The sequence below is a fragment of the Syngnathoides biaculeatus genome, chromosome 10 (assembly GCF_019802595.1).
Source record: "Syngnathoides biaculeatus isolate LvHL_M chromosome 10, ASM1980259v1, whole genome shotgun sequence".
NCBI lineage: Eukaryota > Metazoa > Chordata > Actinopteri > Syngnathiformes > Syngnathidae > Syngnathoides > Syngnathoides biaculeatus.
In genome coordinates, this window is record NC_084649.1 from 27,741,689 (window position 1) to 27,758,569 (window position 16,881).

Sequence of the window (16,881 nt, forward strand, 5' to 3'; positions counted from 1 at the left end):
GGTTTTTATAATTTTTTGCAGGTTTTTTTTTGTTTGTTTTTTCAATGTCCCTTCAGGGGCTCCGTCAGGCGCTCCATACATATATGCCAGATTTTTTTTTTTTTTTTTGTAATAAATCTGACCCGACCCAAGAAAGAATTGGGACAACGTTTAGTGGTAAAGATAAAATACTTTACTATAAAATATATATTTTTTCCATAGTAGTAACAAAAGACATTGTCCCCATCCACGATCCCGTGTGGATTTTTTTTTTCTTCTTCTTCTTCAACAAACGATGTTTGGCTTTGGCGGGGCCGCCGCCTCGATATTTTCCTGCCAGTGTCGTTCCGGTATCGCCGCCGCTAACGGAGTCGTCCTGCCGATTTTGCCGGAACGTTTGCGTTAGTCGTCCTGGCAGCATTTTGTCCGCTCCCCGATGGCGCCTTCCACATTTGTGGCCGAGTTTCCTCCAGTGCAAAAAGTTGCAAACGCGCCCGTAGGACCAAATTGTCCATAAGGTACAAAAAGGAATGGGATTATACTGCAATATTAAATATGACCGCAGCTCCACTTCAGCTTTGCACGTCATTTTGTGCTCGAGTTCATAAATGCTTTGTGTGTGTGTGTGTGTGTGTGTGTGTGTGCGCGTACTAAATTGTTGTCCCTAGTTTGCCCCCCCCCCCGGCCTCCCACGCGTGTTTCTCGCTCGTCGTCGCTTTGGGCGCCTCAGAAGACGTCGAGCGCGTTGCCGTCCTTGCCGGCGGCGAGCATCCACTGCGGTTTCCCCGGTCGCTGGCGGCCCCGCGCCCTCGGCCTTCTGCCGTCTGGAAAGGACAAAAATGGAATCAAAACAGCCAAATAATAAAATACAGCCGGCAATCAAAACACACTCGGCCCTCGCCGCGTTCAGTGTGCCGCACATTTTTTTCATTAGACTTCGGGTATGTTGCGGATTATACCGGCACCTTTGCCCTCCCTCCCCCCCTCCCTTTTCGGACTGGTCGGGACCTTGACGGGGGCGGCTGTTCCGCCCCCCTCCCCCTTCCCCCTCCCCCGTGACTATTACACACGTGACGCCGGCGATTACGTGACGTTCTCAACTCGCAGCCTCTCGCGGGTGTTGACGGAATCCCTGCCTTGCTCATTTCCTCCCTGTTTTTTTTTTCTGTGCACTTTGCTTTTGTTGACATTTTTGCAAATGAAATCCTTGTTGGATGCAGAGACCTCTGATGGAGTTCCTTGCTTCTGATTTCCAAAAGCTCGCGACATGTCCGCAGTCGCGAAAGCGGGTCGAACGTCTGTGCCGCTTTCTCCGAGCTTAGCATCAAGACCGGCTCGATTCACTCATCGTACGGTTTGGTTGAACATTTTGGGGCTCGGCGATTTTTGTGTGACGTGTCGATTTTCTCCCGTCGGCGAGCGTTTGAAGCGAGCACACTGGGCCTCTTCTCTGGAGAACCGCGACTGTCTTGTTTGCTCCGAGCGGTTCCTTTTGAAAGTCTCCCATTTCATGACAGCGACGGAGAGAGAGAGAGAGAAAAGTCATTTTTTTTTTTTTTTTGTACATTTCAGACGGTATCGCGGTCAGGTCTGAAATGGAATCTCCGAGATAAACGGCGCTGGAGTGAGTGCGGAGACCGCGAGAGTCTCAGGCGTCCACGTGTTCCGATTTTGTCTGCTGGATCGGGCCCACCCGTCCTGTCCCTCATTAGCGGGCGGGCGCACCAAAACGTGAGCAGCGGAGGTGAGCCTTGGCGTTTCCTGCCGGCGGCCGCCAAATCGTTTTTCTTGCGCAATGTTTGGAAAGGCGCTGGATGGATCGTGCGTTTTTGTTTTCCCCACCAAAAGCTGTTTGCGCAAGAAAATGTCAGCAAAATAGCCAGTCATCATCAACGAGCGCGCCCCGCTTGGAAGCACATCAGAACACTGGCCCCAAATTGCCACTTTTGCTACAAATGAGAAGAAGGTGGATGGATGGATGACCGGTTTTGGGTCGGGGAATTAAGACCGAAAGCACACACTAAAGTATTGGGACACTTCCCAGAAACCAAAAGAAGCAGCAATCAAATGTCTGGGCAAAAATATTGGAAGCGGGCGAAAAATCGGCCAAAAGAATCGGGACACCTCGGAACTAAAGTCTTAGGGCAATACGAGCCCCTCATCCTCGCAAGGGTGACGGGGGCCTACCCGTCCCGGTGAAAGGGAGACTCCGCCCTGAACCGGTCGCGGACCCACGACACCGTCAAAGACCTCCAAACAAAACATGAATATGAATCTGGGAATGCTGACTAAAGTGTCGGGGCAGCCACGGGAAAGGAAAACTTGGACCTTTCCACAAATGACAAAGTGTCAAATGGGAAAAAAAAAAATCCCGCCGCGTCCAAATATGTTCACGTTGATCGTGTTCCACAAATCCTTCCAGTTCGTCCCGTCCCTACGTCGTCTTTTGCGCTCTCGAGGACCCGTGCGAGGGCAGGAGCCGCCGGGCGTTGCGTCAACCTCAAGATTCAAAGTCGTACGTTGGAGGGAAGCGCTCGTGCCTCAAATTGGCCCGCAGGAGGAGTCTTCGCCAAACCCAACGGGGAACGAAAATGGGGCCAAAAAAAAAAAAAAAGGGGAAGTTCTCCACCCCCCCCCCCTCCCCCAGATGCAACGGCGACGTTTGAGTCTTCCGAGAAAGTCTGAGCTCACTGATTTTTTTTTTTTTTACGGTCGCTCAGCTGGACCGGCGCCCTTCAAACGTCAAATTAACGATCTCGGCCGCGAGGAGGACGAGATTCGTTACCGCGGCGACTGCGGACTGTAAGCAAACGCGCGTGCGACTTTTTTACCAGGCGATTCTTGAAGTGAGCGTGGACAAAAGTATCGGGACAGAACCGGGAAGTCCGAGGGACACAAGCACACCAAACGCAAAGACGGCTTCCGTCCGTTGTAAATGGCAAAGAGAAAGCGATCCAGAAGCCTAAACGGGCACGAGGGGGCGCCCCAGAAAGGCCGGACCGTTCCCCACCTGGTCGTCGGGATTTATGGATTTCGCCGTATACCAGGCAAATTCTGGATCGCTGCATTGGAAGTACTCTGACAATGGAAAATGTCATTGTTGCTGTTGTGACAAATTCATTTCGTCGGAAATGACTTCCCGCTGCTAATTTTTTTTTGGTCAGCGCTTTGTTGTGCCAGAAATAACATCAAGACCACATCTGTGTCGCCATTGACGACATCACGCTGCGTCCCGACTTTTAGCTTTTGCGTTTGCGTTTGCAGCGGCAAACTCATCTTGCTGCTGCGATTTTTGCCACTTTTGGTTTGCCTGTTTTTGTTTTTCAAGACGACGCCCTCTCAGCTTTGAAGGTGAGCCGGCTCGGCGAAGACCGGCGTGAAAACTTTGCGGTCGTTCTCGTGGGCACGTCCAAGCGTTCGGAAGGCCCGCGGGGGGGAAGCGGCCTGATTGTTGTCTGAGCCTCAACAACTAAAAATAAGACAAACCCGCACATCCTGTTCATGTTTCCAACCCCCGCGCATTGCGTTCCGGCCCGAGAATATCCTCGTAAAAATGTTTATCAAATTAACAACTACAGATCTTTTCAAAATGGATTAACAAGCCTGTCTGATATTAATCAATGGACGATAAGATCAAAATCGAAGCACCAGCGACGCCGACGATGATTTCTAGTTTGGAGGCGACGTTTTGTCCCGTTTTAGGCGAGCTGTGACGAAATTGCGCCGGCGAGGCGGACGCTTCCCGAAAGTGTTCGGAAGCTCCGTCTCAAATGGAATTTCGACATTTATGGGGCAAACGTGTTCACAAGTGGTTTTCTTTCAGTGCTCTCTTTTAATCACACTCTGAAATTTTCCTTGACCATATTTCACGCCTGGAAAGACAAAATATTCCACTGGGGAATGACGCAAAAGGAGAGATGGGACAAAACTCAACGTGAGGAAAAACGAGAATTTGGACAGGAAGGGAAAAAGTTCAAAAAGAGACAACAAAAGTCGTCGGGAGACGTTTTGTCATCGAGTGGGAAACCTTCATCAAATAAGAAGGCCGAAGGAAGAAAGAACCGGGTAGGGGACCTTGCGGAACACCTTCCCAAAAGTTTTGGGGACGTTCAAGAATTTCAGAACAAGGCCAGATTTCTTGCAGATTCCTGAAAGATGAAAGGAGGACGACTCGCGCCAGGACGTCCGTCAGCTAAAAGAACGAAAAAGTCGCTTGCGGGTCGGTCTCATCCGCCGCCGCCGCCGCCGCCGCGAGAGCGCAACACGGCAGACGCCAACAAGTCTGCCACGATTGCGTCAACGGACGACACGCAAAGATTCTTCCCACTGACGGGGAAACGGGAAACGTCCCAATCAGCGGCACTAAGTAAAGGGAAGCTTCCGTTTGGTGGGGGGCAAATGACAAAAAAAAAGGAAAGGGGGGGGGGGGGGAGAAAATGTACAAACAACAGCCTCACTCACTGCATAGAAAAAGTCAACACACCCCTGCGGCAATGCTGGACACGTGACATCAACCGCAAAGAGGACGACTGTCGTCCCACATGCCTCCCCCCCCAGGGAGTTTCTCCAATCATCGCCATGACGACCGCCGCCTCTGCGCCAACGACGATGACGACGGGCGACATCGGTCCAAAAGTTCCCTCAAGGACGTGATTTTCCGCACGTGTCGGACTCGTGAGAGTCATCCGCTGCCGAGATTTAGTTCTTTATTTGTTGATCTATTGATTTTTCATCTGTTTGTCACTTCTTTGGAATACACAAGAACGCACTCGAGGGCAGCTGGGGCTGAGAAGCCACCCCAGCGTGTCACCGTGGGACAAAACCGGACCCCAGTGATGACTGTGACAAAGTTTTCTTGAAAAACCGTTCGACTAGCAATCCGACGTACGTACGTACGTACGTACGAGTTGCGCTTTTGACTCGGGAATGGCTTCGCTAGCTTCACGCTAACACGCAATGGAAAACATGCTAACGACGGAATGTGGAGCGGCTTAGGGACGGAACCGTGTCGCAAAAAAAAAAAAAAAAAAAGTCAGCGTTAGAAACGAGTACAAATTAGAAAACTCAATTGGACAATCCGGGGTCGCGAACCTTCAAAGTCAGGACCGTGGCCCGGAGCGATTTGTTATTTTGTTTGACATCGGCTTTTGAGCTGTCATCTCCTGACAACTTTTGGGGGTCCGGCAAAGTGACGTTCTCGGGGAAATGTCGAGAAAGTTGATGAGATGCCCAGAAAAGGTCTGGCCAATTAGCGCTTTTTGGGGTGGGGTTCTTGTTGTCGTTTCCGTGATCACCGAGCTTGTTCGGAAGCGTTCATGATCAAGCTTGAGGTGAATGGTCGGTTGTCTTTTTTTTTGGAATACTTGAATGGTTCTTTTGTGGAATACATGACGCATTGACTGACCCCATCCCAAGCGCCCCCCCCCCCCCCCAGGATAAGTCCAGTTCCCCACCTTTGTTCTAGATCATTCTCTCGTATGCCGACGGTACTGCGGAATGCGCTGCCTCCAGAAATCAGAGCGGTTGCCTCCGTTGCCACTTAAATAAATTGAGTTGAAGCCCACTTTGCCGCCCATTCTGCGTCCCCGTCCCCCCCCCCCCCCCCCCACGTCTGGACTTTGGCCTGTTTTGTTGCCGCTTCCCCATCTCAAGATTGCAAACTTTTCCCCAAAAAAATTTGTGATTAAGGGCCAAACACTTTGCCTCAGATTCTATTTCTGATTTGCTTCAAAGCTTGAATTTTAATATGATCCCATTCAAAAATATGATTCCTTTGAGAAAAGGATTTCTCCTGAAGACCTGAGCGGTGCCTTTCAAACTGGGGGAAAATTATAAAGTGGGGGGGACTGAAACACCCCCCCCCCCCCCGCCGCCCCCCACACTTCCACTTTATAATTTCCATCTCTGGTTTACATTTTTTTTGGGGTGAATTCTAACATAAATTGCCTCTTTTGCAATCTTCAGTGACCCCTCCCGGTTAATAATTTTCAGGAAGGGCCCAAAACGTTTCACCTCCCATTAAAAAAAAAAAAAAGTAAGTTTGAAACTAGCGCTCCAGAGCATGTTGACTATTTTTGGGTGTGTCGTTTCTTTCTTTTGGCCAATCTAGCGCAGAAGCTCCGTCGGCCTCCGTGGCACCTTTTCCGGACCTCCGTGGCAAAAGGTCATCGGGTCGAGGCCAATTGCGAATTCCTCCGTTGCGCGGGTTCTCTTATTTTGAAAGGGGCGATCCGACCAGATCCGCCGTCGCCGGACCTCCTCCGACGACGGAATTCTTTTGTTTTTTCTCTCACTCAATTTAACTTTCCAGCTCACAGCTTTTGAATTTTTTTGTTTTTTTTTTTTTTTTTTTACAAATTGTAATGTTGGTCCTCCAATTATTGAATTGAATTTTGCATTTGTCTTTCTGCGAGACTTCTTGAAACACGTTTAGTCCGTTTTCTGATTGAAAAAGTTGAAATGTTCCTTTTCCTTTTGAATACTGGAGCTGCAAAGGATCGCGGGTAGGACCTACTTTCTGCTTACGGCCGGGGAGGACTAACCCTCTCTTCAAAGTGGCTTCAAAGTGCACAGAGGTAACCCCCCCCCACCCCCTTTTTTTTTTTTTTTTTTAGAATTCCCAAAATCTTTCCTAACCTTACTCAGACAGAAAAAGAAAAGCAAAATTTGGTGAGCAAGGACGAGAATGCGAAGCGGCTCCTCGAATCCTTTTGACAGGAATCCCCCCCAGCTCCTCTCCTGGCATTTCTGTCCTTATTTCTTCTTTTTTAAATTCCAACATACAAAAGCCTTCTGTCAAGCCGTCGTCCTTCCCGGCAGGAAGTACGTATGAACCAGCACAAAGAACCACATTTACTCGCTCCAAACAGACATTTTGTGTTCTTACTAGCGTGAAGCGAAAACGCTTAACGTATTTTGACTTCTTTATGTATTTATTTGCTTCACTAGCTGTACTAGATGTGGACTCGCGCACCGTTTGGCCTCCGTCGTCACGTCGTTTGTCCTACTCGTCTTGTCGTGAATGTCGGCGGTCACGCAAGTAGAGACCACTCGTACTCGTACTCGAGCTGGATATCAAATAAACGCATCGAGCGTTTGTTCAGCTGGTTCACTGCCATTGACGGGCATACGTGTCAAATATGGACGTGAACTGGGAGGCCCGTTTCCGCCGAACCCCACAAAAACGGTGCCCTGCGGCGATGTTCCTTCTGGTGTGCCACAGGAAAAGATCAGATTTCACTTGATGGGTCAGATTGGAATTCATGTTCGCGTCCTTCATGAGGCAGAAGGGAACAAAGGCCGCAACGCAACGATTGAGCGGAGGGGCCTTTGCCACAAATAATCAAGCGAAGACGCCTGATCGGAAGGAAAACCCGCCACAGCCGTGTTCGTTCCCTTTGAGTCGACGGGCAAAACTCCGAGACGGCCGATCCCGCGTCGCACGTCCGTCCGGTACACGCAAGCGATCGGAAAGCCCTCCCGTGACTTTTTGAGCGCGATGTTTTCGGGGAAACATCTCGACCCCTGCAAATGGCCGTGCCGAGGATGTTCAGACGTGGCCGTCCGGGACTTGTTGTGGGGGCTGTCGGCGCTCTTCGCGTTCCGCATCTACCAAATTTGGTTTCAAAGTGGCTTTGGGATGCCAATTGTCCAGTTTTGTGTTTGACGGCATTTTTCTTTTTCTTTTTGGGGTGGTCTTAACCACGACAGACAGGATGACCGCATTCAAAAAGTGGCTTTGGGGCTCAACTTTTTCAAAAATGAGCTCGCTCTCGAGTTTTGTCTTTTATGGCAACTCGTTCAAACGGTCTCAATTCTTCTTCGTGAGAATACTTCTTGTTGCGGTTCACCTAATTGTGGCGTCGTCCACAAAATTTGGTGTCGCTAAGTTGACCCGACGTTGTGGGCTTCCGGGGGGGGGGGGGGCAGCGGACAGACTTGCTCCGGATTGACTTCTGAGGTGTTCCAACCCAACCCGAACCCCCGCTGACCCGAGCGGACTCAATCGGTCCTACAGATCTCCGTGACTCGGGTCCGGACGTTAGCGCCTGCCTCGCTCACGGCACCGATACTTTGACAAGCCTCGGCGTTGTCCGTCGAAACCGCAGTCGGAAACTTTCCCTCCGGGTCCCTTTGATAGAAAAAGCAACTTGACTCCACCGGGACCCCACCAAAAGCAAAAGAGTTTTACCGAATGCTCCAAGCTCCTCCCTCTTGTGGCTACACGACTACGTTTGATCAATGCAAACGCTTCAAACCTCCGCCGGCTGCAATATTTCACAGCGGGTTTGCGTTGGGGATTTTCAGCCACGCCGACCGGCCTGAAGCTGCGGCCCGCCTGCTGGCTTTTGACGCTGACCTCACAACTCGATAAGGAGATCAAAGAAAACATCTACTAGCTAGCTAACTGCACGGTGTCCAAGTGCGTCACACACACACACAAAAAAAAACGGTGAAAAATAGGACGCAAGACAGCACTACGCTTTGGCAAGGTTGCAAATCTTAACACACCCTTCTCCAAATTGACTGTGCAAAATGTTTCCGTTTGCAAAGAAATAAACCTCGACGATCACGAAGGTCGGGAAAGCTTCTGACCTTTGGGGCACCCCCTCTTCATCCGGCACCTCCTGGTCTCGCCGTGCGACGGGCAGCCGGTCCGTTCGGGGCTCCCCCTCGTCCGGGTCTGCCGCCCCCACCTGAAGCCGCAGGGGGCGCCGTCTCGGAGGCAGACGCTCCACGCGCTCCACTCGGACGCCGGCGTCAGGACGCACTCGTCTGATGGCAACGGAAACAAAAATGGGCAGCGGGAGGTTGTTTTCCATCGACGGGGGGCCCACGCGGGCGTCGCTCACCGAGACATTGGGCGTCGTGCGCCCGGGTTCCGGCGGGACAGGAAGTCAGGCAGCGGCCGTTGTAGAGCGGGAAGCCCGACCGGCACTGAGTGCAAAAGTCCCGACTGAAGCAGTGCTCGCAGTTGGCCGAGCGACACTCTGCACACAACGAGGTGGCAGTGTTGGTGTCGGGTGGGGGTCGGGGGGCCGGGGGGCCGGGGGGGGGGGGGGGGGGTTTAACAACTGGAGACAATGAAGATGACCTTTGCCCACACTCAACCCGTGGAGGGGGTGGAAATTGTACACAATCAAAACGCGTCACTTTCACAGAACGTGAACCAGGACCGGGACGACACTCAATTTCTCACCGTTTTGACGTACGCCGTGGAATTTACGTCGGCGTTGGCACATTTAGCAGCGGCCCCGTCGGGAGCAATTTGCCTGATTTGCTTGAGGGACCGCAAACAACACGAAACGCGGGAAAAACGCCCCAAAAAGTCGCAGACAAGCTGCCTCAAGATGCCAACTTGAAAGCTTGTTGACAAAAGTTGACAAAGGCCCCCTAGTGGCAGCTTTTTATCTTCCACTTTTGAGTGACTTCAGTCATTCGGGCAAACAAACAAATACAATTACAAGTATTATTTCATGATGTAGATCAAATGTAAAAATTGAAACTATTTTACCAATATTTCGGTTGCAAGAAGTCACCGATTTAATCAGATAAATGTTTGAAAAGGAATTTAAAAAAAAAAAAAAAAGAGTAAATACATTTGAATTATTTGTCTAGCGATTCATTACTGCTTACCCTCACGACCAATTAGGAGAATATGAAATTCAAACGTTTCCCTCTCTTTCTCAATAGAGATATAGGCAGTGCATATGTATTCATTTGAATAAAATGCATGTGAAAATATCGTTTTCTTCATTTTCTGATGCCTAATTTTTATAAACATCACTGATACGATTATAATTGAGCTCAATCAAATAAAGAAATCCTGCCGAAAAACGTGGAATCCAATTTCAGGATAAGCCCCCACCATATTTGCCCCGCCCCCCGCGTTTGTTTTTCCACGATGTGTCGCACGAACGCGTGCGCCACGTACGTACTGAAGCATCGGTTGATGTCCCGCGCCCGCTGTCCGAAGAACCCTTTGGGGCAGGCGTGCACGCAGGTGCCGTGCTGTGACATGCCGTCTCGCCGCAGGAACAGGAACAGGCGTTCGGCGCAGCGCACGCAGCCGTTGTCACGGGAACACTCCTCGCAATTCTGACAAGCCCCCGGCTGATCTTGCTGATCTGGGGGGGGGGCACAACGCCGCTAAAACATCAACATGGCTGTCATTGGAAGCCAAACATAGCCTAGCCTAGCATTGCCTAGCTTAACGCTAACCGTCGTCAAAGACGCGTGCTGCGGTCCCGCTGGATGGGTATCTCGTCGTGAATATGCCGCCTAAATATCGGAGTTATGGAAGGTGGAGCTCCGCTGTGAGGGATGCGTTTTTGGCGCGGGGTACCTGAAAAGTAGCGACAATTGCAACTGCAAAAGTCAAATAGGCGACACCGAGGTCCAGTTGCGGTCTTTTGCTTTCTGGCTCCTCATTTGGACTCGGAAAGGCCGTTAGCCTCGTCAGCATTAGCATCCCTCACCAAAACTTTTGAGTTTCTGGCCCCAGCGGGGGCCGCGAGCTCCGTGTGACAAAAACGGGCTTCGGCCGGCAAACCGAATCCGTCCACGCGCCATTTGCGGCGGCGCTTCGACAACAACAAACGTCACTTCTGTGATGCGAAACGCCTCATTAAAGAGAATCGCAACCGCTTTTATGAAGCATAATTATTGCATGTCGGGCGGGCTGAAAGTCTTCAGGGAGCTTTAATGTCGCTCGGGGTCTGACGGGAACGTTCAGAGTTTTTTTTAGTACAGAACAATCCAATTGAAAGAATTCAAAGAGAAAAAAAGACAACGCGGCGGCTGTTATGAAGTACATAATTACTGCACTTCGGGACGAGCTGAAGTTCTTTCCGGTTCACGTTTCGCCACCTTTCGTCTCGCGTCGGGATTCAAAGCCGTTGTCGTGCCAACATCGAAAGAAAAACAAAAACGTCGCAAGTCTACAATGAACACGAGCCGCAAAAGGTCAAAAACTGATGCGAAGTTACGAATGATCGATTGTTTGGGACTTGTTTTTGTTTTTGTTTTTTTTCAAATCATATCAGACATCATCAGCAGCCTCAATAATGCCGCCGTCATTTGCGATTAAAATGTGAGGACACGCCATCTTGGCAAAATCTTTTTCCGAGCGATGCGCTAAATAAAGTCCTGGGCCGAATCGCCGCCGGAACCGGTAGGATGTGATCGCCTCCCGCATGACTTGGTGGCTGACTCGGGCGTCCGCGTGAAGCAAAAAAAAAAAAAAACCAACATAAAAGACTTCATCAAATGTATCCGAGCTTAATATTTTCACTCATTTTGGTCCAAAGAAAAACATTCCAAATTTGACACAGCTGGCGCAGTTTTCCGACATCGGTCCGCAATCGTTCACAAACTCAATTCAACGCTGACTGAAAAAAAAAACCACACGGGGACGGAGATTTGGGGCAAAATATCAAACGGACCGCGATTGGTCATACGAGGTTTCCGCTCGACAGTGACGGATAAACGTAGAATATAACCATGCAAAATAAATGGAATCGTTCTACAAATGGGTTCAACGTTTCACCTCAGCGAATCGTTTTGGAAGCAACGACCTCAATGGGATCGTTTTCCGTTTTTCCCGCAAGGATTATCGGGGAATCGATCCGATCGCGACCGAGAAGCCGAGCGGACGAAAGGAGCCGGAAGAGCGAGGACGGCAACGGCCGTGTTTTGAATTCCTTGGGCGCCCCGAATCGGCTCCTTCCCTACGACGGCGTTCGCACGGGAAAGCGCGATGACGAGCGAGCCATGGCCGCCTTCCTGGACCAGAACAAATTCTTCTTCAAAGCGGGTCCCGGAGGACTCGGAAATCTCGCAGCACAAGTCCAAAGTGCTGACCGTACAGCAAAGCAGCCGGAGACAAAAGTCGAGCACGTCGAAGCGGCTTTTGGGGGAACCAAAGTCTCCACGTGAAAACTGCGCCCGCGTACTCACCGTGCGTCCGGCCGGGGCTGCCGATGGCGTCGCAAAGCAAAGACACGGCGAGCGCCACCACCGACAAACGCATTTGGGCTGCTGGCGGGCGGCCGACTTCAGAGCCGGGCTGCCCACATCTGCGGGGAGAGTCCGGACCTGGCGAGCGGAGACGGAGGGACGGAGGGACGGACGGGCTTAGGTCCAGAGGAAGAAGAGAAGGCAAGGAAAGGAAAGAGGAGAGGAGAGGAGAGGAGACGGAGAAAAGAAAAGATTACCTGAGGAGAAAAGCCAGAAGTCGGAGGAGCCGGCCGGAAGGTTCCTCCCTTCTGGAACGTCGCCACTTCACGTCTGACAGCTTTGGCCGTAAACCGGCGGCTCTTATCCTGCAGTCGTCTTTAACCCGTTGCGGGGCCGTAAGCGCTTCCATATTTCAAGCGCCATCCCCGGCTGCCTCCCTCCTCCCCCGCTGCTGGAATTTTGCAAAATTCCTCCCAAAGTGACCTCATTGTCCGCCGCTGACGCGTCATCCCGCAGTTGTCGTCGTCGTCGTCCTCGTCCTCCTCGTTGTCGTCCTCGCCGCCCCCCCCCCACCCAACCCCCACCCCTTCCCGATCGACTCATCTTTATTTAGAAGGCGGTAGCTGAACTGAGCAAGTATCGTATGATGCCCCCTCCTACCCTCCCACCCTCACCGGAGGGCCAACCGACGGAGGAGAGCACAGGCGGGGCGAAATCCAGGCCCCCCCGAGACATCCTCGATCCGATGACAAATGACAACAGCGCAGATGTGAAGAGAAAAAAAAAGTCCCGGCCCAGGATGAAGTTCTTGCCAGCAGCTGACGGGGGGGGGGGGGGAAGGCCAGGCAAAATTTCAGATTCAAAGGTTGCTAATAATCTTTTTTTTTTTTTTGGGGGGGGGGGGGGTTTGACAGAGTCCTCAAGTGAACAATGGCCCGGCGGAAAGAGACTTCAAGAAATGCACCCCGACACCTTCTGGACTCTTGCCATTGACTACCGGACCCGGAGAACAGATAGCAGACCACCAAAGTCAGGGTTGAACCTACTCAAGTTTTGGGGCCAAGTCACCATTTTGAACGGCAACGCACCGAGCATTGTGGGTACACGAGCCGTGCGTGACGTGTGTGACGGCGACGCCGATCACCGTATCCCGCAACCGCTTTTTCGCCCTGTTACGATGCCATCTAGCGGTGGACGCTGCGGTCCCGACTTCCAACTCGTCAGGTCCGGTCCGGGAAATTGCCAAAAGCTTCCGTTTAAAGGCCTCGTTCGGGTCGCGATGAGGGACAAACCGCATAACATTTGATGGTCTTACTGCATTCAAATAGCGCCCAGTGCTATTGTTCCCTTTTGACAGTGCTTTGGCTGGATGGACTGATGAGTTTTTCCTCTTTGGGGTGACAAATTTAGAAAAGACTCGCGTCACGTTTTGTTTTTTTTCATGATCAATTCACACTGAGCTGCAAAAAGGGCCAAAAGTCACTCAAGTCTCAAAACTTCACTCGAGGTACCAAACCCTTTCCCTCCATTTTCTTACATGCTTATCCTCACAAGGGTCCCGGGAGCGCCGCAGCTCCTCCCAGCTGTCAACGGGGAGGAGGCGGGGAACACCCTCAACTGGTCGCCAGCCAATCGCAGGGCGCACGTGGACGGACAACCGTGGCAATTTTGGGAGTCCGATCAACGTTGCGTTTGCCGAGATCAGCGATCGGCCCGTTGGGGGGGACGACTGCGCAATCAAACTTTCTTGTCTTAAAAAAAAAACAAAAAAAAAACCAAAAGGGAGGAGCTTGCGCAGATGTCGTGATGGACCTTTCCCACCCGTCAAAAATAGCCAATCAGATGGCTCCAACGCCACGTTGGAATTCAGCCTCTCTCGGGCAAGGCAAAATATGATCTTCAATCCGCGATAGAGAATCCCCTTCAAACGTGTTCTGTTCAGGCGCCATTTTGGGGCGGAGCTTAAGGTCCCCATCGGAAAGGTGCGGCGGATCGACCGGCTGGGCGAGACGTCATTTCAAATTTCAATTGCGATGAATTTAGTGATTCCGCCGGTGTGAGAAGTTGCTTCATTCATTCATTCATTCATTCATTCGTCTTGCTTTCTGCTTCTCCCGCCACCAGTTTTTGGGTGCGCCGGAGCCGATCTCGTTACGTATCTCCGGGCGAGAGGCGGGCGCCCCCTCAACTGGTCGCCCGCCGCCGATCGCGGTTTGTCATTTCGGTTGTGTGTGTGTTTTTTTCAAAATTATTTCCAAATTTGCTTTCCTGCTTTCAGATGGTGAGCTCATGAAATCGTGGCATTTTGCCGCACGCCAACTTTGAAGCTTACGTGACTTTCGACGGTGGATGAGGACGGCTTCTTTCGATGAAATTGAAGAATTTCCAGAAAATGGAAACGTCGCAAATGCGTCGTCGTGTGGATTATTTTCATTCCCCCCCAACTTGGAATCTTTCCAAAGTTACCCAACGGAGCGGGCGGAGGGGACTTTTCAGGGGGGTTATTTTGGTTTTTGCTCTTCTCATTCTGAGCAAAGAGGAAGCCGGCGGCGGCGGCGCAGCCCGTCACGCTCTGTCGTTGCGCGTTTGCCGCCATAATCAATCACCATTATTCAATGATGACAATTGGGTCATAAGAGATGTGTAATACATGTCACCTTTATGTAATATTTCGTATCGCAAGGTGTCACTTGTCCTTTACAATTTTGAACGTACTCTGGACTGCTAAATTGTGACGTGCGGGATTGATATCATATGCAATGGCCGCTCACTTTTGATCATATTTAATCTTCCATGTTCGCAAAGTTCTAAATACCTCTCCTGTTGCATCTTTCCAAATTTATTGTATGCGCAGCGCCATGAAAAAGTATTTGCCCCCTTCTCTTTTCTCCACTTTCATGCTTCTCCCCCCCCCAAAAAAAAATAAAAAAACCCCAAAAAATGTAAATAGCAGACAAAGATCACCCAAAGTAAATGTAAAATGCAGTTTTTGAGTGAGGACAGAAAAGAAACTATTCAACGTTACCCGACCGACCCTGCGTGAAAAAGTAACGGGCCCCGAAACCGAACAGCTGCTTTGGAATCTCTTTGAAATCTCCTTGCACAATGGTTGGAATTCTGCAAAAAAAAAAAAAAAAAAAACTGAACGGGATTCATTGGTTCTGGAAGGTTTTGGGTGGTTCCCCTGCTGCAGAAGCCAAGTGCTGTGCAGCTTGAGGTCACAAAATGACCTTGAGGATTTGACATTGAGGTGCAGAAATCCCGCTTCCGTCCGTCCACAACAGCACGTTGTCCAGGTCCAGAAGTGGCAAAGCAGCCCGAGACCGCCACACCGCCGCCACCACCTTTGACTGGTGCCACGATGCGATGTGGACATTTTCAAAACGGAACGTGGGGGTTGAAGTTGACTCGTTGACTTTTTGGTGGGGGGTCAGCATCGGGTTTTAGCCTGGGAAGTCTTCCGTGGAGGCCATTTTTGCCCTGCAGTCTCTTCCTTATTGATCTGTTCTGACCTCTGACCTTCAGTGGGGGAAAGGACGCCTGCAGTTCTTTGCAAGTTGTCCCGAGTTCCTTTCGAGACGGCCCGAGCAGCCACAGAGTCGCTTGGCAACTTGGACTTGGATCCAAAATGAAGTGACACCTCTCTGGTGATCCACAAAGTGCCTCCCTCCCCAAGTCTTGTAGGGAGCCGGTCCAGCGGGTCCCGCGGGGTTGTTGTGTTTTTGTGACCTTTGACCCGTTTTGCCACAAACGTTGCTGGCAGAGGACCGGAAGGTCTCTGCTCAAAGTCTTCCAAGGGGTTGAGGTCGGGACTCTGTTCAGGTGCACTGAAGACGTTTACGAAACACGTTTACGCCCGTTGACCATTCAATTGTCTTCGACGCTTCAAAAAACGCCGGTCGGTCGCCGTGTTGCCATTGGACATCGATGTCGTCTCTTGTTGTTTTTGTCCACCTTTGGCCCCGCCCACAAATCAGTAACTGTCGGTAAAAAAGATTTCAAAATGATGGTTAGCCTAACGGAAAACTCGAGCTTGTCTCTGTTCAGGTTTGTTGCCAACTAAATGATCAACTTCACAGATGATTACATTTTTGGGGGGTTTCTGGAAGGAAAAAAAAAAAAAAAAACAACCTAAGCAACCGATCATTGGTGTTGACTTCTTTTTGTGTAAAAAACAAACAAACAAACGAACAAATTTGTTGTCCTTTTTCTGACGGTATTACGTCACCGATGACTGTGAGGAAAAATCTTGTTCACGTTTGTTGACAACGAAATTGTCTTTGACATAATTCCCCAAATTGTTTTTGTTTGCTTTTACGTCGGCTGAAGACTCGTTCGGTTTGGGCCTTTGTCCGTTGACCCCCCACAGAATTGATGCACAATCGGCAACAATAAAGAGCCAGCCAGTTCCACTTTGTCCGACCAGAATTCAATTTATTTAAAACGGTGGAACAGTGGTTCTGAGGACCCGGGTCCGATCCCGGCACCGCCCGTGTGGAGTTTGCATGTTTGGCTTGTGTGTGTGACCCCTGAACTATGACCCATGTCTGACATAAGGCCACAATCGTGCGACCTCGGAATTTCGGATCAAGTTGAGTTGATGACTTTTTTTTTCTTTCTTCGCCGGGCGGCGTGGGTTCGATTCCCGCTCAGTGACGGCGACCCGTTCAGCGCGCGGTCCCCGGCCGGGATAGGCTCGGGCTCTCTCGTGACCCTGGTGAGGATGAGCACCTCGGATAATGGAATGAATGGCCTCCTCCTTGTTCTGGAATGTGACACTTTTACTCATGTCGTCCGAAATCAATCAATCCCAGTCCTTTTTTTTTTTTTTGGACGTCGCTCTCGATCCGCGATCCGGTGGCGGAATTCCAATCGGGCCCAGTGCCAAACGACGCAACGGGGCCTTTTGTCTCCTGTTTTGACATCCGACGCTTTCGGGCACGG

General features: G+C 50.8%; 2 protein-coding genes across 3 annotated transcripts in view; one reads left to right on the plus strand and one right to left on the minus strand.

Annotated features, from left to right (window-relative positions):
* Nucleotides 1–14,357, plus strand: part of chd6 (chromodomain helicase DNA binding protein 6) — a 63,281-nt gene extending 48,924 nt beyond the window's left edge. The window contains exon 49 of one of the 2 annotated variants that reach the window (XR_009796708.1): nucleotides 14,216–14,357. The gene's annotated coding sequence lies outside the window, so the exon portion shown is untranslated. Of the gene's footprint in view, nucleotides 1–1,551; nucleotides 1,977–14,215 lie in introns of those variants that run through there. The other variant, XR_009796709.1, reaches the window with a different exon arrangement.
* rspo4 (R-spondin 4) lies at nucleotides 163–12,268 on the minus strand. The gene is made up of 6 exons (XM_061831515.1): nucleotides 12,195–12,268; nucleotides 11,938–12,075; nucleotides 9,918–10,106; nucleotides 8,832–8,969; nucleotides 8,575–8,754; nucleotides 163–803 (listed from the first exon to the last, which is right to left on the minus strand). Exons 2-6 carry the CDS (start codon nucleotides 12,008–12,010, stop codon nucleotides 706–708), a joined length of 678 nt encoding a protein of 225 aa, XP_061687499.1. The 5' UTR covers nucleotides 12,011–12,075; nucleotides 12,195–12,268; the 3' UTR covers nucleotides 163–705.
* Nucleotides 14,358–16,881: the final 2,524 nt, after the last annotated feature.

Coding starts and splice junctions, on each gene's coding strand:
- rspo4 (XM_061831515.1), bottom strand. CDS start 12,010: ATGCGTTTGTCGGTGGTGGCGCTCGCCGTGTCTTTGCTTTGCGACGCC. Junction 10,107..11,937: donor CAGCCCCGGCCGGACGCACG/GTGAGTACGCGG, acceptor CCCCCCCCCCAG/ATCAGCAAGATCAGCCGGGG. Junction 8,970..9,917: donor GGACATCAACCGATGCTTCA/GTACGTACGTGG, acceptor CGTTGTGTGCAG/AGTGTCGCTCGGCCAACTGC.